The sequence below is a fragment of the Hyla sarda genome, chromosome 1 (genome assembly GCF_029499605.1).
Source record: "Hyla sarda isolate aHylSar1 chromosome 1, aHylSar1.hap1, whole genome shotgun sequence".
In the NCBI taxonomy this organism is placed as follows: domain Eukaryota; kingdom Metazoa; phylum Chordata; class Amphibia; order Anura; family Hylidae; genus Hyla; species Hyla sarda.
The window spans coordinates 457,630,109-457,654,663 of NC_079189.1; the positions used below are offsets into that span (position 1 = coordinate 457,630,109).

At 39.6% G+C, this 24,555-nt stretch overlaps 1 protein-coding gene across 3 annotated transcripts in view; it reads left to right on the top strand.

The window, feature by feature from the left end:
- Positions 1-19,783, top strand: part of SCARB1 (scavenger receptor class B member 1) — a 60,503-nt gene extending 40,720 nt beyond the window's left edge. For 2 of the 3 annotated variants that reach the window (XM_056533901.1, XM_056533883.1), the window contains exons 9-13: positions 7,858-7,931; positions 10,122-10,173; positions 13,217-13,363; positions 14,472-14,594; positions 17,006-19,783. In XM_056533901.1, the coding sequence (XP_056389876.1) occupies positions 7,858-7,931; positions 10,122-10,173; positions 13,217-13,363; positions 14,472-14,594 (396 nt within the window). In that variant the 3' untranslated portion in view covers positions 17,006-19,783. The remainder of the gene's footprint in view (positions 1-7,857; positions 7,932-10,121; positions 10,174-13,216; positions 13,364-14,471; positions 14,595-17,005) is intronic. The other variant, XM_056533891.1, reaches the window with a different exon arrangement.
- The last annotated feature ends 4,772 nt before the right edge of the window (positions 19,784-24,555 follow it).

Consider the following 24,555-nt stretch of genomic DNA (forward strand, 5'->3'; position numbering starts at 1 on the left):
ATTAAGCATCCTCTATTCCATAGTACAAGGATTTCATAATGCTGAAACATGAAGTAGATTAGATAAAAGGCTCTTTAAGTCATAAATTCATTAGGGTTTGCTGTCATTTAGTGATAAGATGGAAATGCAGACCATACTTTATACTAGTCTAGGTCAAATATTACCTTCTGTTTTTATTTGTTCATTTATTTTATTGCGCTTACTGCAGCATTAAACTTTGGTACAGCATGCAAGGAACTTATGCATTATAATTTAAAGTGTCCCTGTCCTTTAGAAAAACTTGACATGGCAGAAGTTTTGATCAGTTGGTAGTCTTAGCGCCGCTTAGGAGAATGAGCAAAGAGAAGCACGCGTCACTCCCCAGCTTGTCGCGACCTCTTTCCAACTTCCCTAGACTAACCTATCAACTTATGTGCCACTGGATGGAGATCACTGCGAACAAGTGACTCTTCTCTCGCTTATCAATCGCTTGAATCGATATTAATCGCTTATTCAAAACTTGACATGTTAAGGCTTCTTAGGAGTGGTACATTTTAAGTGCAATTATAATGAAAACATGAAATAATAAAGCAGTTGGCGTTTGTTTTATTAATAATAGTTGTTTTTGGTGTGTGTGGGGTGTTGATTTATTTAATTTTTTGTTTCGAAAGGGATCCTTCATTCCTGCTGCCCAAACCACAAACTGCTTGAAACAAACACTGACAGACTCCAGGGACAGCCCCAATGACTCGGAACCCTGTTTCTGGCCAAAGTTACACGATTTCTCTGTAACTACACAACCATTCATTCAGAGGGCATTGTGCATAGGGAGCCTGCCAGTGTTTCATGCTGCCTGTGGTTAGGGCAGTCGACCACTTGTACCACTAACTTGCAAAATAATCATCTAGACTGATGGTATGTCCGGTCTTTTGTTTTTTGACTGCACTTTTCCCACTATTTTTGCAAACTATTTCTGTTGGTGACCAATGAAATATGTAATTGGTCATGGTAAATCACTACTAAAGAATACTAGAACTGTGGGAAGGGGGTTACTATTGCTCTCTTTTCTGTCAGAATACCCCATTCCTATTGAGGGAGTCCCAGCAGGAATAACTTAGTTTAGCTGGATGCTGCCATGTTTGACACTGTTTAAGCCAATCTGTCATTCAGATCACCTGCACTATCCTAACCTAGCTGTATAGGCTTGTAGTGCAGGTGATACTTACCGTTTCCTGATTATGGATATTTTAAGCCTACCCCTCCCTCATGTGTGGTGACATCATTCTTCAATCTACATAGGAAATGCTTCCTCCTGTGCTGCAGAATAGAGCAACTCTGTCCTCTGCTGTGAAATTAAGAGAGATTTCACTTTATGCCTTCTGTGGCCAACTGCGTATGCAAAGGAAAGGCGGTATACTGCAGAATGGAGCTCCATTCTGCAGCATAGGAGCCTCAGCACATAGGGAGGAAGCACTTCATATGCAGATCGAAGACTAGTGTTAACATGCACAGGAGGCTTGGGAATGCCCACCGTGTACCATGCCCCTCTTTAGCATATCAAGAAAAGAGAATATCGACATAATGGAGGCAAAGATCTGAGAACAGGCAGTATCCTTTTCAGTAGTGTCACCCGCACTACAAGCCTGTACCAGTAGGTTAGTACAGATAATACTGATGACCGAGTTCCCTTTTTAGGGTCTATTCACATGTACAGTATCCTGCACATTTAATGTGCAGGATTTGATGCTACAGATTTCAGTGTAAACTGACTGAACACAGCTTCAAATCATGTGCATCAAATATGCACAGGATACTGTATGTGTGAATACTCCCTTAAACATGATTGTTGATGATATCTACCTAGAAGCTTAAAGGGGTATTGCAGGCCAAGACTTATATATATATATATATATAATATCTCTATATATATATATATATATATATATAATATCTCTATCTATCTATATCAACAGAAGAATGCAGCAGCACACTGCCAGCACAAGGATATAGGTGCAACATGAATATGCAGTTAAAACATGGAGAGCTATACAGCTATGGTGTAATAGATGCAAATGTGAAACTATGAAATAGTGAGGCACTTAGCTCGCAAATTTGTCTCCGCCGGCGGTCAAATAGCTTGGACCGTCCCACCGCGATAAGGTAGCCTCCTGGGACGGACCCTACACTGTGAATATGCCTCTGTGTGAACAGTTCAGTAAGCATGGCAGGATCTGGAACATCCAAGCCACCTTATATACACCTGATAGAGGTGGGTGGGGTGCAAGGCCAACATGGAGGTAGCCACTCCCCCGTATGTGCAATACAGACAAAGAATAAGTCAGCCAGCACTTTAGTTGATACCAAACTATTATATGGACCTGGCCTACAGGTGCACGCTACTAGGCTAGATATACAGCAACAGAAGAATGCAGCAGCACACTGCCAGCACAAGGATATAGGTGCAACATGAATATGCAGTTAAAACATGGAGAGCTATACAGCTATGGTCTGTGTGTGTGTGTATATATATATATATATATATATATATATATATATATATATATATATATATATATATATATATATGTGTTTTGCCTGGAATACCCCTTTAATTTGCATTATTAGCTGCTATGTGCATAACTGCAGACTACCCTCTCAGTCCCATGTATCTTAGTACATTCACACGTATGCAGATTTAATGCACAGGATTTTCTGCTGCAGATTTTAATGTAAACTAAATGACCGAGCACAGCTTCTAATTGGCAGTAACAAATCCTGTGCATCAAATCTGCACAGGATCCTGTATGTGTGAACGTACCATAAAGGTTTGTCTGTGTCCTCCCACCTCCACCCCTATACCAAAGAAAGGGACACATCTGTGTTTTAGGGAGTACATTGGAAAGTATGTGCAGGTCGCTCTAGTCTAATAACCAATACAAAGGTCTGTATATCTTTTGAGAAATCAATCTTGTTGACATGTAAAAATCTAAAGAAAGTTGCTTATTGCAGTAGAAGCAGAATGATCCATTCAGCTTTGAAGACCTTTTGAATATTGGAATTATCAGTCCATGATGTCTTAGGCTGGGTCCACACTACGTTTTCTCCCATACGGGAGCGCATACGGCAGGGGGGAGCTAAAAGCTCGCGCTCCCGTATGTGACCGTATGCGCTCCCGTATGCCATTCACTTCAATGAGCCGACCGGAGTGAAACGTTCGGTCCGGTCGGCTCATTTTTGCGCCGTATGCGCTTTTACAACCGGACCTAAAACCGTGGTTGACCACAGTTTTAGGTCCGGTTGTAAAAGCGCATACGGCGCAAAAATGAGCCGACCGGACCGAACGTTTCACTCCGGTCGGCTCATTGAAGTGAATGGCATACGGGAGCGCATACGGTCACATACGGGAGCGCGAGCTTTTAGCTCGCCCCTGCCGTATGCGCTCCCGTATGGGACAAAACGTAGTGTGGACCCAGCCTTAGATGGGTCATAACTTGCCAGGTGTTTCCACTTTCCACGGTTTAAATGTGTACAGCATCTTATTCAAAAATATTATGTTTCCCACTTTTATAGCTATAGAAGCTGAAGTTTCTGCCTTTTCTTCCTATAACTTTTATATATATATTTTTTATGCTGCAGCTGTTTTTCTATCAAGCAAAGATTATCCAAAACTTTGTAAACCTTAGGGAGCATGTGGCTAGGTTCGAATATGACATGTAACTGTAGATCACACAAATCTTTCTAGAATGATTAACTCTCTGTATCTGATGGGACTGTTTTTAAAAAAAAAAAAAAAAGTCCTCACCTATACTGAGTGATTGTACAACTTGGACACTAGGTGCCATTTACTTTCCATAAACATAAACCTGGAATATGGATAAGCTATCAGTATGACACTCCTGCTGTGATAATAAATATCTCCAGGGTTATAATGAAATGTGCTGATTCTAATCAGTGGGAGATATTCTAACTTACAAAAATAAGTTATTACCCCTATTGACTTGAACCCTTTCAACTGCCAGTGCCTATCTCTGCTCAGAGCGATCCTTCCAAAGTATATAAACCACGAATATACACTGCTCAAAAAAATGAAGAACACGAAGATTAACACATCCTAGATCTGAATGAATGAACTAATCGTATGAAATACTTTTGTCTTCACATAATGTTTGTGTGATTTTGTTGTCGGCACATTCAACTATCAATGGAAATCAAATTTATCAACCCATGGAAGTCTGGATATGGAGTCACACTGTGGTGTTTAAGTGTTCCCTTTTATTTTTTTGAGCAGCATATAATCAGAATATCCAAGCTCATGATAGAAGACAAATGATTTAAATATACCCTCTGAATGTGAAATTGTTCTTCTCTAGAGGTAGAGCTGATATCCAAAAGTATTGCTTTGCTTTGGCTCCCTCTGTAGGCACTTTAAGGCTTCTGCATTTAAAAGCCAGGAAAGAACACTGAGATTCCAAGTTAATACAGAAATGTATGAGGCTATATGACATCTCTCATTGTTGCTTGCAGATAGTAGGATAACCCTTAGCTTTAAATTTTGTAATTACATGTTGCTATATGACAAAATGGAAACCTCCATCTGTGGATGAAAATTCATTAGAAGCAACTGTTTTCTTGTAGAATGAAGAAAAGAAATATAGTCCCCTTTTCTGCCATGTCTAGGAGTCCATTCATTCTTTTGCTTTTATATGTGCTGCTGATTCATTATTGTGTTTATATAATATGAAACTTTTTGGTTTAAGTGAAATGCTGATGGCTCAACAGTTACGCCCAAGATCATATCTGCCAAATGCAAGGAGGTTTCTGCCTTGGCAACATCTAGGCATAGGAAACCTATTGAGAGTAAACCTTTTGAGTATAGGTGGAGATTGGGAGGTACAGGTTAGGTGTGCTGATGCACATACTTGTGTGGACGAGTAAAACATGTGAAAGAAAGTTTGTATTTTCTCAACGTTTCCAGATTCACATGTTGTAAATGTGGGATCCCTGTTCATTTAAAGATGTTTTAAAACTGGTCAGATGTTCTAAACTTGTAAAGATTGCTAAAATCCTGGTATGAAACTCCTGTCAATGACCTCACAGGACAGACAGATTCAGTATTTAGACTTTTTCTAGTTTGGACCAATTTAACTCCAAGAAACCACACTGCCCATGTAGGCTCACCACCTTGAACACATGGCACTTGTCCATTACATCTATATTGGATACCTAGATATAATTTCTGCTAAAAAAAAAACCAAAAAAAACATTTAGCTAATCAAAAAATAAAAAAAAGGGTAACGGCAGCAAAATTTATGACCTAAGAGAAGCAGAAAATTATCAGTTTTAGAAGAAATTCATCTTGCATGTGTATTTTTTAATAAGTTTATTTATTTTTTTTGTGTGGAAGATGCCTCTTATAAATGATGGCACCTATTTCTTTTGGAGTGTGTGAATGTGTCTTTATTAGATATCTGCCCCGTTACCAAAAACTTGTACTCATGCAAATGTCCCGGATACCATCCCAGTACCCGCAGGCCATAAAAATAAGAGGAATTTTATTATTTTCTTTTGGCGGGCACTTATTGGGGGAAACTAATTGGAGCATGTATGTAGGTAGGCAACCTATCTTCTGGGAGTTTCTACCTAGAAGCGGATGATTCCTTACCTACTGGGGGCTCTGTACTGCACCACTGTGGGCTTCTACATAATGGGGGAGGGAAACTGTCTGTTCCATAACTGTTTCTACTTCAAACTAACATTTTTATATAACCTTATGGTGTCACAAACCTCTTTGTAAAAGAGAGTCAACTAAAATTTGTTGAAGTCTTCCCCAGTGACTGTGAATGCCATGTAAACTAAAGGAAATGCTGTCTAATATGGAGCTGGCACATCTTCATAAGCATTTCAGATTGGTTTACATAAAATGTTCTGCTCAGTTCTGTCATAATGAAGTAAAATGAGTCTCTTGATATTCTAGCCACAGACTGGTTCAAGCAGGCTTAATTTTCTGGACAAATACTGCTTGCTTTTTCTCCTGCTACTTCTACTGAAAAAAAAACAGCTGTGCCCAATGGACTCCATTGACTATAATCGGGTCCATCGGGACTCTGTTGCCTGTTGCAAGTTTGATGACCATTCTTGACGGGGCGAAACGGCAGTGTGAAAGTAGCCTCAGCAGGATGTTTAAAACTCCCGCAGAGTAATGTGATCCTGAGATTTTTCTGAAAGTCCCAAAGATTTGCATGGGACTTCTAACAAAAACCGCCACCTTTGCATTAGGGTTTGAGTTAGTAAATTTAGCTCTAATATATTTCTAATTAACAGAACTAATGTGTACAGAGTTTTATTGAAATATGTCCAGCCATTTGGAAATTATGCTGGAAGATACATACATACATACATACATACATGTAAGGTTTTGCAACTTTTTTTTTGTGACTTCACCAAAAGTTGCACATAAGATTAATGACCACTGCAGCAAAACAACTTTATTTTGACATAACCCACAGGATCATGAGAAAATCGTGTACTTGAAAGGTCGTAAAATTAGTGCTGGGCGGTATGGCCTAAAATGAATATCACAGTATTATTTTTTATTATCTCGGTATCACGGTATTACCGCCTGTCCCCTCCCCACTAGCAGTGTCAAATGTGCCCCCTGCGAGCACTACATCACAGCTAGCGGGGTCCCTGTGCCCACTAGCAGTGTCACAAGAATGCAGAGCGCGGCTCTGTTCCCCGTCCTTGTCAAATCTCAGGGTACGGGAACAGACTTAAAAACCTCAGGCGCAGCTAACGTAGTACTACGCAAATACCGTAGGGCTAACGCTAGGCTCCTAGCGCTGTCTACGTTAGCTCTACGCCTGCGCAGTACTAACCTTAGCCGCGCGCGAGGCTTTTAAATCTGTTCCCGTACCCTGAGAGCTGACAGGGAACAGAGCCGCGCTCGTAATTCTTGTGACACAGCTAGTGGGCACAGGGACCCCGCTAGCGGTGATGGTAGCGATCGGGGGAGGCATTCTTGTGACACCGCTAGTGGGCACATGGATTAAATGAACCACGGTATAACCAACCGGTTGTTCCGTGATCTCTACATCTGAGGGGAAGCGCCTGGATGAAGTCCCGATTTTATTGCTGGTACGCAATACTTTGAATCTCCACTATTATTTTTGGGTCTGACATCTGTCACCCAAAAGGGACTCTAGCTTAGTTGAAGAGGTCAGCTGCTCCAGTCTACATGCCTGCAGAGGTGTTGTGCTCTTAGCACAACCCTTTCTGGTAAGCCTGAATTTACCTTTTTGGGGCCAATTTAAAGTTAATAATACTGCACTAGGAGTGCACCTGTCTTTTTTTTTTCTCTTTTTCCTCTCTATATAGTTTGCAATATTGGTCATCAGGTGTGAGAAGAACTACTGAACTTATGTGCTCAGCAAAGATTACACTTGTACATTTCAAAAGTTTTATATAACTATAGCATGTCCAGCTATATAAAGGCAATTTCATTAAGCAGGTGTTCTTTAAGAATTCTCCCTTCCTTAAACCATGGTCATTGCCAAGGTGCCTGGTCCCTGCTGATCACTGCTTCCTGACAAAAAGGGAAATGCCCACTCAGCCAAACACTGTCCGGGCAAGGGACCAGTGTGGCCAGCGATTGGCTAAGCTAGCATGTCCTGATTAAATTCCCTATTGCTCTACTGTGTAAATGCTGCAAACCATATTTACAAATGTTTTTTCATTGTGCTAAATATTTAACTAGCTTTTTTTTTTTTTCTTTCATAATTAATGGGTGTATTTTTAGACTTTTGCACTAGGTTACACAAGCAAAGATGGGGAAAGTATAAATGCTGTGTGCTGATCATATTTTTTGTTTGAACCTTTCAGCTTACAGGGATCCCAATGAATTGTTCAATAAAGATGCAGCTCAGCTTGTTTACTAATGCTGTCAGTGGTATTACGTAAGTATTAATTGTGGATGCATTTAGGTTTGACAAATCGGGCATAAACCTAGTGGATCTAATGTGTAACTTGAAAGTGCTGCAATGGTACATGTGTTTTGCGGCTGTATTGATGATGCCACTTTGTGAATGTATCTCTAGATGCCCTAACAAGGCTGGTAGTCAACAAATTGTCAGACAGCTTGACAGGGCTACTTACACATTAGATTAGAACACCCTTAACAATTTAAATATAGTTGTGCTTGTTGCATAGAACCAAAACTTGTCCAAATGCTTTTAGTATAGTAAAGAAATGGATACCCTATAGAACATAACATATATTTTACGTGTACTATTGATTTTTGACAGAAAATGTCCCTCCCAGCTCCACCCCTCCTACACTCATCATTCACTCTTAAAGGAAAACTGTCAATATACTGGGTGATGGTGTGGGTGAACTGGAATCCAAAGAGGGGTCACTTTGGTGTGTTCCCTGGCTGCTGAGTTCTCTTTCCCCTTCCTCTGCACTCTGCAGATAGAGCGCTGCACTCCGGGGGCATGTGAGGAAAATTAATGTGCAAACCACAGGGGGCGGGCTTAGGCCCCTTCCTCCACGACCCAAAGAAATATGGATGCCAGAGGACCGCCTTCAAAGCACTACTACAGAGAGGACAAACAGAACTCTATCGGAGGGAGAGCTCAGCGGCCAGGGCACACCCTAAAGTGACCCCTCATTGGACTCCAGTTCACCCACTCTATCACCCAGTATATTGGGTTTAGTGTGGGTGAACTGGCTGACAGTTTTCCTGTCATCAAACCATATCTTCTGAAATAACTCAGATTATATTCCCTAACTACTCCTAAGCCCCCTCCTTCCCTTTCATATTTTTTTTTCTAATCTTTAAAAAGCTGTGTATCATACCTTTCCCCTTGCTCACGTTGTGTGAGCTCCCAGCAGGAGAAAGTTGGTGTTCCCCAGCAGTCGCAACGTCACTGAAGCCTGCGAGCAAGTAAATAGCAAGCAATACATACATAAGGAACAATATATTTAAAAGTTTAGTTTGGTGACATGTACTCTTTAGAAAACTGCTAAGTCCATCTTGAGAGGAGAAACTCATCTCGCAATCTTACATGTTGCCCAGAGGTGAGGTGTGGAGTGGCTGGAGAGAAGCAGGCAGACAGAACACTTAAACCCCTGTAGTTTTGCAATCTCACCCTAGTGCTGTATTCACAGCTTGAGTTTGGACCACCCGGTACTGCTATATAATGTCCTCCATGCTGCTTATGGTGTTCAACAGATAGGGGAGAAGGAATTCCTGTGCATGTCGACATCAGAGTCTAGACTTGACCCACTAGTTCAAGGACAGCTGAAAATTCTGGATAGACCTTGCAGAGCAGAAATCTGATGACAGATGCCATATAAAAGTTATTAAATTGGCAGAAATAGTACTACTCAACATGTTAAAGGGTACTCTGTTGGAAATATTATTATTATTATTATTTTTTTTTTTTTTAAATCAACTGATGCCAGAAAGTTTAAACATATTTGTAATTTACTTCTATTAAAAATTGTGATCCTTCCACTACTTATCAGCTTATGTATGCTCCAGAGGAAGTTCTTTTCCTTTTTGAATTTTCTTTGTCTGACCACAGTCCAGTGATCACTGCTGATGCCTCTGTCCATATCGGGAACTGTCCAGAGCAGGCACAAATCCCAATAGCAAACCTATCCTAGTCTGGACAGTTCCTGATATGGATAGGCGTCAGCAGAAAACACTGGTCAGACAGAAAGGAGATTCAAAACGTTAAGAACTTCCTCTGGAGTATACAGCAGCTAAGTACTGGAAGGATTAAGATTTTTAAATAGAAATCATTTACAAATATGTGTAACTTTCTGGCATCAGTTGATTAAAAGAAAAGAAAAATGTTTTCAAACAGAGTACCCCTTTAAGGCTAGGTTCAGACTAGGAATTTCTGCCTGCAATTCTGCTTCGAAATTGCAGGCAGAAATTCTGCAATGTCCGCGAGGCCCTAGTGCCGACTGATTCAGTCGGCACTGGCAGCACTCAGAATCTCTAGACGGAAATTTTCGGGTTGGAGATTCCCAGTCTGAACATGCTTATGTATAATATTGTTTGTCTGCCCCCACCCTGTCTTCCAAACCAGTTTTGTTGGTAAAAAAATATTATGTTTTTTTTTTTTTTTTTGTAGGGTACTTGGGGAGATAAAGCCTGTCATCTTACCGATCCTGTGGTTTTCAGAGGTAGGTTTTCGGTCTGCTGAATGAGTCACATGCTCAGGGGACTTAGTTGACAACTCCAGATGTGACCTGGTAGAGAGAGCTCTATCTGTCTCATATTATAGGGGTACTCTGGTAGAAAATAATTTTATTTTAAATCAACAGGTGCAAGAAGGTGATACAGATTTGTAAATTACTTAAATAAAAAAATAAAAAAACTTAATCCTTCCAGTACTTATCAGCAGCTGTATACTACAGAGAAAGTTATTTTCTCTTTGAACTTCTTTTGTCTGTCCACAGTGCTCTCTGCTGACACCTCTGTCCAGAGCATGAGAGGTTTGCTATGGGAATTTACTCCTGTTCCTTACATGGACAGAGGTGTCAACATAGTGCACTGTGGTCAGATAGAAAATCTTAATCCTTCCGGTACTTAGCTGCTGTATACTACAGAGAGAATTTTCTTTTTGAATTTCTTTTCTAATAGAAGTAATTTACAAATCGGTATAACTTTCTGGCACCATTTAATTTAAAATATATTTGTTTTCCACCGGGGTACCCCTTTAAGTACATACCTCACATATAATTACATAATTAGACACACACACACACACACACACACACACACACACACACACACACACACACACACACACACACACACACACACAGTGGTCCCTCAACATACAATGGTAATCCGTTCCAAACGGACCATCGTTTGTTGAAACCATGTTGAGGGATCCGTGCAATGTAAAATATAGGATAGTGGTCTACAACCTGCGGACCTCCAGATGTTGAAAAACTACAACACCCAGCATGCCCGGACAGCCGTTGGCTGTGTGTGTGTGTATATATAATATATATTTATAATATTAGGAGTAGCCGTATTGGGGGGTGTGTGTGTGTGTGTATAATTTTATTATATATAAATAAAAAATTTTTTCATGAGACGATGCTGAAGAAATGGCACTCTGTAATACAGGCGTTTTTTTTTTTCTTCATTGTAGCAGTGCTTTAACCCCTTAAAGTGGTACTCCGGTGTACCTTTTTTCTTTTAAATCAACTGGTGGCAGAAAGTTAAACATATTTGTAAATTACTTCTATTAAAAAATCTTAATCCTTCCAGTACTGATTAGCTGCTGAATGCTACAGAGGAAATTCCTTTCTTTTTGGAACACTGATGACATCACGAACACAGTGCTCTCTGCTGACATCTCTGTCCATTTTAGCAACCATGCATAGCAAATGTATGCTAAGGGCAGCATGGTGGCTCAGTGGTTAGCACTGCTGCCTTGCAGTGCTGGGGACTTGGGTTCAAATCCCACTAAGGACAACAATAAAGTGTTATTATTATTTATTATTATAATAACGTCAGCAGAGAGAACTGTGCTCGTGATGTCATCAGAGAGCATTCCAAAAAGAAAATAATTTCCTCTGTAGTATTCAGCAGCTAATTAGTACAGGAAGGATTAAGATTTTTTAATAGAAGTAATTTATAGCCCCTTAGGGGACTATGTATAGCAATCCTTTGATTGCTAATACTGTTTAGTGCTATGCATAGGGCGTAGCACTGATCGGTGTAATCGGCTATCTTCTGCTCTGGCCTGCTCAATCTCAGACCAGAGCAGAAGACCCCAGGAGACAGGTGAGGGGACCTCCGGCCGCCATGCTGTATGATCGGATCCCTTCCGGCGATCGGATCATCCATTTAAAGTACTGCATTGCCGCAGATGCCGTGGTCTGAATTGATCACTGCATCTGAGGGGTTAATGGCAGACATCCGCAAGATCGCGGATGTCCCCTATTACTGGCGGGTCCCTGGCTGCGTCTAGCAGCGAAACATGTTGAGGGGGGCTGAGTAATCCTTTTAATACAGTGATCACTCCACTATATGGGAACTATAAACATCAGTCTAGAGTGGCCAGTTAGGCACTGCATTTATGTGTGGAGTTACAATTACAGTGGTCCCTCAACATACGATGGTAATTCGTTCCAAATGACCCATCGTTTGTTGAATCCATCGTATGTTGAGGGATTTGTGCAATGTAAAGTATAGGAAGTTGTACTCTCCTGTCCCCGCTGCTCCGGACCGCGTCCTCACCGCTCCCGATGCTGTCCCAGGGGCTCCCGATGCTGTCCCGCTGCTCCGGGTCCACTTCTGGATCCTCCGGCTTCTTCCGCATCTTCTGCAGGGTCCGGGCCTCTCTTTCTGGTGACGTTATTACGCTGCTGCGCCTGCACGGTGTGCGTAACGACGTAATATCGACGCTGGAAAGTGAGGCCCGGACCCTGGAGAAGATGCGGAAGAAGCTGGAGGATCCCGAAGTGGACCCGGAGCAGCAGGGATAGGTAAGCGAACCTGTCCGAGATGCTTAAACTGCTATCCGACAGCAGCTTAAGTATTTTGCACTGTCAGATAGCAGTTTATGCGATGGCCCCGACATATAAAAGCACTGTGTGTCGATGTTGACATCGACATGCGATGGCCTCTGAGAGGCCATCGTATGTCGATTTGATCATATGTCGGGGCCATCGCATTTCGGGGGGGGGGGGGGGGGGGGGGGGTTACTGTATCCCCGCAATGGAGTGAATTGCACTGGAATGTTAATCCTTTTTGTTTGGCGTGTGTTTGAAAACAATAAAGATAAAGTTTATATGTGGGAAATAGGGTATTTTTGGATCACCTCTGGTGATCTATAGGTTCTAACTGTCCTCAGTATTGTCACATGGAAAGATGTATAACAAAAAATACACAAAAATGTATGGGGTGTAATCGTGAGATACTGTATAAATAAAAGGTAGAGATGTAGTGTAGTGTTTTTTCTATTCTAATTATGTCTAATGATTTAGAACTCAGAACAGAAGCAGAACATGGCCGCACATCCACAGCTTGTACTATGATCTACCTGCTTCTCAGCATAATTTGCAAAACGAACAGGTTGTTGGCGTACCGTTTGATCAAAACGAGTAACCCAGTTGTGGCTATGCAGCCATGTTCTGTTTCTCTATTTGTAAGCTTATTATTTAGAGCTAATGTTCCAACTTGAATAACTTCCTTTACCATCTACAGAGTGGATATCTTGATGGTCCAGTCTATAATACCTATTATAACACCCTGGTCATGCTTCCCACTGTACTAGACTACCTGCAGTATGTATTCATTGCCCTGGGTCTCTGTTTTATACTGGTTGCTTCAGTTCTTCCCTTTGTAAACCAGGTAAGAAACCTTGTAGTACACTATGTTCTTGAGCTCATAGAGCTGCTTTCCAGCCCTTCAGCAGGCTCCAGTCACTTAAGTGATATGTATTAAAGCTATGGGTTCTACATTTCTGACAGGTTCACATTGAACAGAAAGATTCCTCTACTGTGTAGGGTCTAGGTAAAAATGTGTTTTTATAAAAAATAATGCTTATGATTTTTTCCTTTCAGTTTTCACTGTAGTAAAAACTTAGGATGTGCTCACCAGAAAACACATGTTTGTCACTACATGGATGACCTGAGTGTGAACAAAAGCTGATGCATGTTAGTGCCTATTCTAGGGTTTGGCTCATAGTGTATAAAAATGAAGTTTTGAATTGGTTAAAAATTGAATAACTTTCATAGAAACAGGTTGTAAGGCTGGAAGACATCCATCCATCCATCCATCCAGTTCAGCCTTAGTGTTGATCCAGATTAAGGCAATTTTCATTATCATATCCACTTTGTCTGCATTGTTACTTCCTACCTCTGCATGTTATGTTTTATCACTTAAATGTAAGCATTTTTATAATGTCTTTTGGATTGGCTTTGTTTGCACAGCATCATGAATGTTTTTTGTTTGTTTTTGTTTATCCCTGCCACAATACTAAATGTACTAACTTTGTTTCCAAATGACTGAATTATGTAAATTATTTTTAATCACTCGAATCATTGCCATGACCACATTTTTAATGTACAGCAAATGAACACACTGATCACTTTCAAAAAGGTCTGCTTACAGGAGTAATGTAAAAATTGTCCTTTTAAATGTAGTTGTAAATATTACTATACACTTCATAGTTTTTATTTAATTTTTAAAAAAAATTTTTTAATGCAACTCCTAATTTTACTGACTGCCCCTCCTAAAAGTTATTTCAGATAAGCAGAAATTGTAGTTCATTATATTGTAATTCAGTTTTAATTCAAAACAATTTGTCACTTCAATGCAATGACTTAAAAAGTAATAATCCTTTAACCCCCTCTACGGAAAGGCATTTGGCGGTTTCCGCATTGTAAGAATTTTAGCGCTATCTTTTTATATTTTGCCTTTCGTTCTATAATACAAGCTAGCCTAATTATTTTTTTAGGAAAAATGCTGCTTATTTTGGACTAGTAGTAAAAAGTTTGATGAGAATAATGATCTCACCAAAGCCCAGAAAGAAAAGTTGACTGGTTCTAATGGAATTGTGCTACTGGAAGCCAAATTATAGGTGCGTACAAGGTTTTTTTTTTTTTTTTTTTTTTTTTTTTTTTTTTTTTTTAGGGAAAACGGTACAAATGTTTTCTGTAATGTAGTGTTTGATTCATTTTATGATGCCCTCAAAAGGGCATCTGGCACTAACATTAAACTCTAATTTAGACTAGTATGTTGCATGCCTCACAACTAGTGAATACTGACACTGTGCACGGTTTTACTCTTACCTGAGCTGTACCCACTGTTTATTGGAGTTGGATTATATTAGTACTGTCTTAACCATTTTCACAAGGGGTTCTATCTAAACAAATGCAATATGTTCCTGTACCCCTGATGAAATCACAAGGGTGTATACTCTTTTTTTTTTTTTTTTTTTTTTTTTTTAATGCTCCTTTTTGGCTAAACATTGTAAAATGCTTATTCATTTTTATTTTTTTTTTGTAATATTTTTGGCACTCTTATATTGGACAACTGCACTTGGAATCACTTATCACATAGATTTGTTTTAAATTTTGCACTGAAACCTTTAGCGTATAATATACTAAAATGATCTAATATGAACATTTGCATATCTAGGCTAATGAGGCTTGCATTTTATTGAAAACTGTAAACTTGGTCTAAAGTTATATAAGCTGTGGCATTCTTTAAGTGCTTTGAGTATTTTAGACTACAGTAAACAGTAAGTTTGAGTGCCCTAGACCACTTACACTGCTTAAGGCTTCGTTCACATTAGCACCATGGAGCTCCATTAGACACTGATAACGTGGCTGGGATGGAGTGTGTCACAATGGACATCAACAGATCCTGACACTTTGTCACTTTGAATGGGGTCCATTGGGACTCCGTTAGATGTATGTTATTTTGTAAGACTTTAGTGGACAAAAATTCTGCATGTCAGGTTTTTGCCTAGTTTCCTACACTTTATTCACTGATTCTGCTAAAATGACTGGACTGGAGTTCCACAATGCTGATCTGGTCTAGTCTGACTTTGTACCATTTATTAATTGGAATAAACTGTACCAGAATTCTGGCGCAATTGTGCCACGCTGTGATGCATCTTAAGCTGCCCTTTTTAATTTGGTGCAAGTCATGTGAAGACAGTATTTTTTGTTTCCTTCCTCTCACAAATTACACCAGAATTTTGGCTTATTAGCAGTAGTAAATCTGCTCCAATGTAGCTGTGTATTTTTAATCTGTAAATGCTCATACCAAAAATAAAATTAAAGTTGTGCAGATTTTTCTATAGAAATTCACCATTCATTTGGGGGCAACCTGCTGCTTCGGTAATACACGGCAGAATTTTTGGCCTGTTTTTTCCCTTGCTCACACTGTGTGAGCTCCCGGCAGGAGAAAGTGGGCTTTCCTCAGCAGGCGCAATGTCATTGAAGCCTGCGAGAGCTGTGCCTCACCATGCCCCGCACGTACTTCCCAAGTTTGGTCTCCTGCCAGGCCGGGAATAGTCCAAACTAACTGTTTGACTTGCACAGGGAACAGAACAAAGCCACCTAATGGCCGTTTTTTCAAGTGCATTAAAAACATATAAAGGTTGAGAATTTTAACAGCAAGTAAATAGAAAAGTGTCTAATTACATAAGGAACAATATATTAGAGTACCTGTCCCCAAACTAAACTTTAAGTTCTATATTTAGTCTACATTTCGTGATTTAGTTTTGATGCTAAATTCACTGATTATTTATGGTAGTTCACCAACGTGTAATCTCATGAGACAACCCCCTCTATGTCCAATGTCCAGGCTGGAGGATTGCATGTTGGATGTGAGTGAACACTTATGTTTGCTTGAAATTAATTATACTAACACACATTGAAACTAATATTTATTAATAGTTAACTATATTATGTTTGTGTTCACATTCCATGATTTTTAACCGCAGTGTTGTGTAATTTCCATACAGTGTTTATTGTACCATACTTCATAACCCATCCTCACCCCCCTCCCACCCCCCCCCCCCCCCCTTTCCATTGCCCAAAAATATGGAGGAGATTTAGCGTCACAGACCTGTGATTGTAGGTTAGATTCACACAAAGTAACAAGAAATGCTGTCATTTACATGAACCAGATCTAGTATCTTAAGTTTCTAGGGCCTATAGCAGTATCAAAAAACAACTGTAATGAGGCCTTTCATCAAAGTTAAAAATCTAGGATCAACAGTTAAAAGGTCTGAAATATTAATGAAAGATGCTATAGTAACGGTCTATTCACAGACCCTAAAATTAATTCTAGTTGGATTATTTTATAGTGAAGAGCACAATTGTATTTTGTTCCCATAATAAATATATATATATATATATATATATATATATATATATATATATATATTATTATTTTTTTTTTCATTATAATTTTCTTTTAATTTTTGTAATATATATATGTGCTAACTTCTGTACTACTTATGTTTCGAAATTTTAGAAATGGGAGAACCTCTTGCAAGACACAGGTGAAACAACTGGAGCAGATCAATGTTCTTATGATACAAAGCTTCTTGAAGATCCAGAATATGATTCTCCTCAAACATGATAAATCGCAATACCCACTCTAATGGGCCCACTCACATGTCTGTCGTTAACAGATAGAACTATCACGGTTTTTGTTTTGTCTGGGTTAAGCAATATCTGGTACCCACCAACAGAGAAGCCATACTATCTCTGCTGCGATCCATCAATTAGAGACTGAAATCAGATCTCAATGAGGGGCTTCTACACATTCCTTAGCATAATATAGAGGTTATAACTACACAGGTATCTGGGGGGTACTCATGACTTCAAATCTACAGCTCTCCCATCCTTGTTTTGGCCAAAGAACCAATGTCCGACAGGGTCTTGGCATCTGTAAGAGATTCAGCTTAAAAAATATATTTTCAGGAACAAAAAACTGTTTAAAGCACATAATGAAGGTACTACTTAAAAGGGCCTGGTATATGTATAGTTCTGCAGCTAATGTCATGCAGAAAATATGCAGTTTCCGGTGCAGTAATTTCATAGAAATGAATGGAATGCACAAGAATCTGTGGTTTCTTCTGCTTATTAAATGTTTGCCATGTGATCAGGTCACTCAAAAGCAAAATCTTGCTTTTCATGGCTTAAATTGTAGCAGCATTAATATGCATGGCTAATGGTCACACCAAAGTGCCAGTGTAGTAGCTGTATGCTATATTTATGCTGAAACAGGACACAATACTTACTGGGAAGAAAAATCTTTAGAACATTTCATTTTGTTCAGTATTAAGGCTACTCATTGTTTTTGCAATGTCCTTCTGAGATATACTTTTGGGAGGATTTCCCTATAAATACAACCTGTGGATGCCACTGAATAGGCATCCAGTGGCACCAATCGGCTTAGTCTGCTGCACTGTTCCACATACCGAAAGTTATAATGACATATTCCAGCTTGTTGGAGAACGAAGGACACTCTTGTTGTCTCCATTGGGTTAACAGGGAAAGCTTCCAGCATACAATTCAATTTTACACTGCAAAGGCAGTGTGAAAATAGCCTTAGTGAGTCTTAGTATTTACTCCTGTATGTTATTGCAGCCTTCATTTTTAAGAATTTAATCTATCCGTATAGAAACCCCTCTAGACATTATGTAATCACATTACTGATCTCCAAGTCGCAGCATAATGTTTAAAGCTCTGTGTTACACAGTTCATCACCCTTTAAAAATCCAAGTTGTGTTATGTTTACTAAGTACTTTTCAGCAGGATAATCCTGCGCTTTTTCTCACATTAGTTGTCTTCTGAGGTTACATGGTTGATACAGGTCCAGGATGATGATGATGATTTTAAATGCAATCCATGTTTGTCACAGCTCTGCTCCTCTACTAAAGTTTTGCACTGAACGTCTCAAGCAATAATTTAAGCCACAGACATCTCAGGGTAATGTTTGTCACAACATAAGGGTGCTTTCACACCTCTGCATTGATGTATAAGAAAGTGTCTTTCTTGTCTCTGAAAGGATACTTGTTTTTGGTGGGAAATATGAAATTCTCATGCTGACTGCTAATACAGAAGTGTGAATGCAGCCTAACTAACCAGCATGCCATAATTTTACTGTGTCCATAACACTGTACAAGGGTGATAATCCCAAGATCTAACGTGGTCTCGGGGATTGACTTGGGTTCTTTGGTCACTCTTGAGAATTATTATAATATTACAGTAGTCTCTTTGGAACAATTATCAACCTAGGTGTTTTTGCACAGAAGTGTTACAATACACCCCAAAAAATTATTTTTTTTTTTAATTAAATGGAATCCTGGTGCCTTATTTTTATATCATTGTGAAAAGTAATTTATAAAATAGCTTAAATGTAAATTATATTGATGTAATTCATACATTTGTATATGTGACTGAATATGAAATGTGTACAAATCTATTTTATAGCATAACATGTATCCACTTTTATATAGGAGATTTATCTTTACAATTACTGGGCTTTCTTCACTAACACTAAATGTATTGTATACTGACATTTGGTTCCTGTATTAAGATGACAGGTGCAGGTTTTAAGAGCAATACATTGAGCATCACCTCTGAAAAGGTGTATTTTAAGTAATTCACACCAACCCCAAACTGTAGCTCACTAAGTCAAGTGTGGATTACAGGGGGGGAAAAAAATCCTCTTGATTGACAGATCCGGTTGGGAAATATTCCATACCTGTGGATTGGGTTATTTTAAAATTCCATACTTTATGTAACAGAAAAACAAGCAGCATGTTGATAAAAATCACAGATTTTAACTGTGGATTTCACTTCTTATATTTGCAATGCTACCATACATTTTACCCCTATAAATTTGTGTGGAACGCATAGACTTTTCCCAAAATCTGCAGCAAGGACTGGATCCTGATGATAGAAAATGTATACTTGTTCTACACTTGAATGGAGGAAAAAAATAATAAATAAATATTACATCTGCACTGTGTGAACCTGACCTAATCCAGAGAAACAGCCCTTTAAAACCTGCACCAACTCTCTCTACTGCTAAGTTATTCAGTACCATGTCAAACCTTGTTGAAAGCTGCTGTGTCTTAACCTTGTTTAACTCTTCTCCAGGAGGTGCTGTTTTCCTTACTGCAGTCCTATAGTGTAACTAACTTTTTTTATTTTATTATTATTTCTGGATTCACATCACAGTGTAAATTGCCGTTAAAGAATTGGAAAAAAAAATATATAAAGTCCTAACTTTGTTACACTTTCTTGTGATCTTTTTATTTTTAATTGTGTGTGTCTGTTAGTTTTCATGGGGCACAGACAGGGATTTATCAAGCTCCATAGTGTGTTTTCCACGTAGCTATGTAAATTTTAAGGTGGAGTAAATAAATCTACTGCCTATGGCAAAATGCAGCTCCATAACAATCTAGCATGTATTCCCTCTACACACTGTTAAATTAAAGGGTTAACCTGGCATGCTATTTTGTTTCTCTTTAAAATTTTGTTTACACTTTTTTTTTATCTGAAAACTTGAACCCCTAGAGGATCGAGCGTTTTTCCGTTTTTGCACTTCAGTTTTTTTCCTCCTTACCTTTTAAAAATCATAACCCTTTCAATTTTGCACCTAAAAATCCATATGATCGCTTATTTTTTGCGCCACCAATTCTACTTTGTAATGACAGTCATTTTACCCAGAAATCTAAGGAGAAACGGAAAAAAATAATTGTGTAACAAAACTGAAGAGAAAACGCTGTTTTGTAAGTTGGGGGCTTCCGTTTCTACGCAGTGAATTTTTTCGGTAAAAATGACACCTTATCTTCTGTAGGTCCATACGGTTAAAATGATACCCTACTTATATAGGTTTAACATACTTCTGGAAAACATCATAACTACATACAGGAAAAGTTATCTTCTGACCCCTATAACTTTTTTTATTTTTCCGCATACTGGGTGGTATGAAGGTTCATTTATTTGCACCGTGATCTGAAGTTTTTAGAGGTACCATTTTTGAATTGATCAGACTTTTTGAGGGCTTTAGTTTTATTTTTTTAATGAGAGAGAGAGAGAGAGAGAGAGAGATATTCAAGAAGACTGCAGCACTCCAAGTAATGGTGAAGAAGCGTTTATTCCATCTAGTTCAAAAAGGGCAATGTTTCAGCTGCGCACATGCAGCCTTTATCAAGCAGTTACACAATGTGATTGGGGTGGTATAAATATGGTGAACCTTGTGACATAGTGAAATTAGCATAATTACAATAACAGAGGAAAGATCACATAATCACAGTATAATACAATGATACAGTGTCATAGAAAATCATATATGGCATGTCCAGTGTACAAAACCGTGCTAGTGTAATGTGATATACAGAAAATAAACATAAAATACACACAGTGACGGGAGCTCTGGGCGGGACCTGCGTGATGCTGTAATATGGCGCCTGCGGTGTCATCACACTGACAGACGTGCACACGGAACGCACAGAGAAACTGGAAGTTCGGAAGCTCAGCCGGAAGTGATGTATGCGATCATGCGCAGAGAGGCCGGGGAGGAGTCCACGGCCATTATGGTGATGGGCAAGGTGTAGTTCAGTGTGTGAAATATGTGTTGAGTGGATGGGGATAATGGGAGAATAAATGTAAGTGAAGGATAAGGAGTGGACATGAACAATAGAGCATGTGATGAGAAGTGTGGAAGTGAGAATAAATGAATGAGTGTAAAATAAAAGATAATGGAAAAATAGAAAAAGAAAGGAAAAAAGAAAAAACTAAAAGGTATGAATGAAAATATAAGAGAAGCAATGATAAGAGGAATAAAAGAGGTGGAAATAAAATAAACGGATATATGGAAAATGGGGTAAAATATTTTATGGCTAGACCAGACCCACACATGTATAACCCAAGTTAGTGGGTTATGGCACAAGCAATGTGATGAATGGTAGTTGCCACCCTGATATAAGGATCCAAACATACGTTAGAAACCATGTGAACGGACACAGCAATCTGGACTCCCACAGGTAAATTGTCAGATGTCCAGGATGGAATGGTCCTGGCACCCGGCATGTGGAAGACATATTGGCACCCGTATTTAAACGGGGAACAACACATCTCCAATGGCCCAATTCTCGGGAGTGGCATAAATAGTGCCCCAGCCAGAAGTGTCCCACTCATGCATACATACATCCATGATCCTGATAGTAATCTATAGGTGCAACAGAGCTACCAACATAAGCTTTCGAAAAGAATGAAGGCAAACCACATGAAGGTGCCAGTTGCGGATTGAGTGCAAGGCTCAACCGGCAAATAGTAAGCCAAGTTAGAGGGCATATGTTAAAAATTGGCAGGGGAGCTGAAAAAATATAAGAGATGAAGGACGTAAAGTGTAGAGACAATAAAGAATTTAATGGTGAAAATAACAAACACTCACAAAATTAAAGAAAATGTTCTCAAAATTAGGTGTCAAAGTGTCATAGAAGAGAGAATCCGGCTAATGTTGGGTAGATGTGTTCTATATGTTCCGGTTGAGCTTCTGTTTCTTTGAGAGGGTTAGAAATGAAGGAATGATGTTTTTCACGCAGGCTCCGTCACGCCTTCTCTGGAGGAAATAGAATAAAAAGAGGAGATTAGAATCTCATATAAACAATGTGTAAACATAGCATAACTTAGGGCGACAATCTACAGGGCTGTACAGCGGGTCAGGCGAAAATTGATATTAAATGTTAGTAATAGGGAAATCAACGTTGCGGCCGTTAGGTTTGAGGGTTTGAAGTTCAAATATCCAGCGTAATTCACAGCGGTGAAGAGCAGAGATGCGATCACCTCCCCTTTTGAGAGGGGGAATGTGGTCAATCAGAGCAAAGCGCAGGTCCTACTCTGTATGACCACATTCAATGAAATGTTTAGGAACGGGGAGATCTAGTCTCCCCTTCCTAATTGTATAGTGATGTTGGTTCAACCTAGTTCGCCGGTGGTCTTGCCAACATACAATAAATTGCAGGGGCAAAGAAGAACATAGATGACAAAGTTAGATGAACAGGTGAGGTAGTGTTTGATGTTATATACTTTGCCCTGTTTAGGGTGCACTGTGCAATGTAGGTCCCTTTATCATCTAATTGATGCAGTGGCAACAGGGGAAACGGCCTTTGCTTTTGACAGTAAGATACTTTTGTTTAGAAGAGGTTTTGGATCCAATGTCTACTCGAACGAGCCTGTCACGAAGATTCGGTGCACTTTTATAAGACATTAAAGGGGGAAGTTGGAAGTCACTGATGTTAGGGAATGCGCGTTTGAGGATGTGCCAGTGTTATTTATTGATCGCTGCGATTGAGGAAGATTGCTCATTATACTGGGCGACAAATGCCATGCGTTGTTGAGAGGATTTTTGAGAACTATCAGTAATCCATTTCCTACGATCAAGGGTGAGGACACGATTCTTGCATTGTGAGACAAGTTTGTTGGGATACCCGTGTTGTGTGAAGTTGGTAGAGATGCTGTCAAGGGCAGAAGCAATAGAAGATTCTTTACTGACTATGTCTTGTTCTAAGCATTTGCCTCCGTGGCAGAGACTTGATCATAGATCGGGGATGTTGACTGGTGAAATGTAATATGGAGTTGCAATCAGTAGGTTTAGTAAATAGACTGGTGGATAATGTATGTGAGTCAACTGAGACTAGTGTGTCCAAAAACTGAATGGAGGTGTGGGAAGATTGGAGGGTGAACTGTATGTGAGGACAGATATTGTTGAGAAAATCATGAAAAGCTGTGAGGGAGTCGCCGGAACCGCTCCAAATGAAGAACACCATCTATGTATCGCCACCACCCCAGGACATGCCTGAAGTGGTGGGACACATAGATGTGACAACTCCAATGACGCAACAAACATGTTAGCGTACGTTGGGGCCACATTGGTCCTCATGGTGGTTCCGCGATTTGTGCAAAAAACGTGTCGTTGAAAGTAAAAAAATTATTGGGTAACACAAAATCAAGAAGTGAAATTATGAAATTTACTTTAGAAGGTGAGAAGTCAGAGGAAATCATGGAAGAAACAGCTGAGATACCTAAGTCATTAGGAATTGATGTGTACAATGATACAATGTCGAATGATGCCAGTATGACATCATCCGAGATTATGACCGAATCCATTTTCTGCAAAAAGTGAGAGGTATCACGTAAAAATGATTTAGCTTTCATTGTATATGGACGTAGTAATTCATCCAGAAAAATTGATGCATGACTAGTGATTGAGTTGCGTCCGGAGACGTCAGAAAGGGATTTATGAACCTTTGGTAAAAGGTATAGTACCGGTGTGACGGGGTTGGGGACCTGGAGAAATTCGAAAAGAGGTTCATCAATAAGATGTTAATCCAGCGCATCATGGAGAATGTAAGTGAGCTTGGCAGTGATGTCCCTAATGGGGTTACTGTCAACCCAAGGTATGTATTAGAATCATTGAGTTGGCGTTGAGCTTCACGAATATACTTGCTGCGATCAAGGACAACAATCGCACCGCCTTTATCGGCTGGCTTCAGAACAAGATTGTGGTCCTGGATCAAAGAACTAAGTGCCTGCAATTGGGGAGTAGTGAGATTAGGATGAAGGAGTTGTTGTGGTTTAGATCTAAGTTTAGCAATATCATGACTGACAAATGAACAATAAGTATCCAATGCAAAAGATGAAACAGCTGGCATAAACTTGCTTTTTTTAGGAAGATCAAACTCAGCAAATCTAAAGGAAACTGGAGCTGAAGGGGTGGAAGCGGATGCCGCTTTTTGGTTGACCGGGTCGGCAAACCATACCCTCAGCTTCAGTTTACAAAAAAACTGATGCAAATCGACTTCTAGAGTGAACCAGTCAACATAATTGGTGGGACAAAAGCTCAAGCCCAAACTCAAAAGATCAAGTTGGCAAGGAGATGAGTCAATGGAGGAGATATTTACCACGTTTTTCCTTGCTTTCTCCCTGGTGGTTTCGGGGGGAGGGTCTTGGGTGTGCGGCCTCTGGTTCTTACGGGACCGCCAGTGGCGGAGTCCTCCCAGT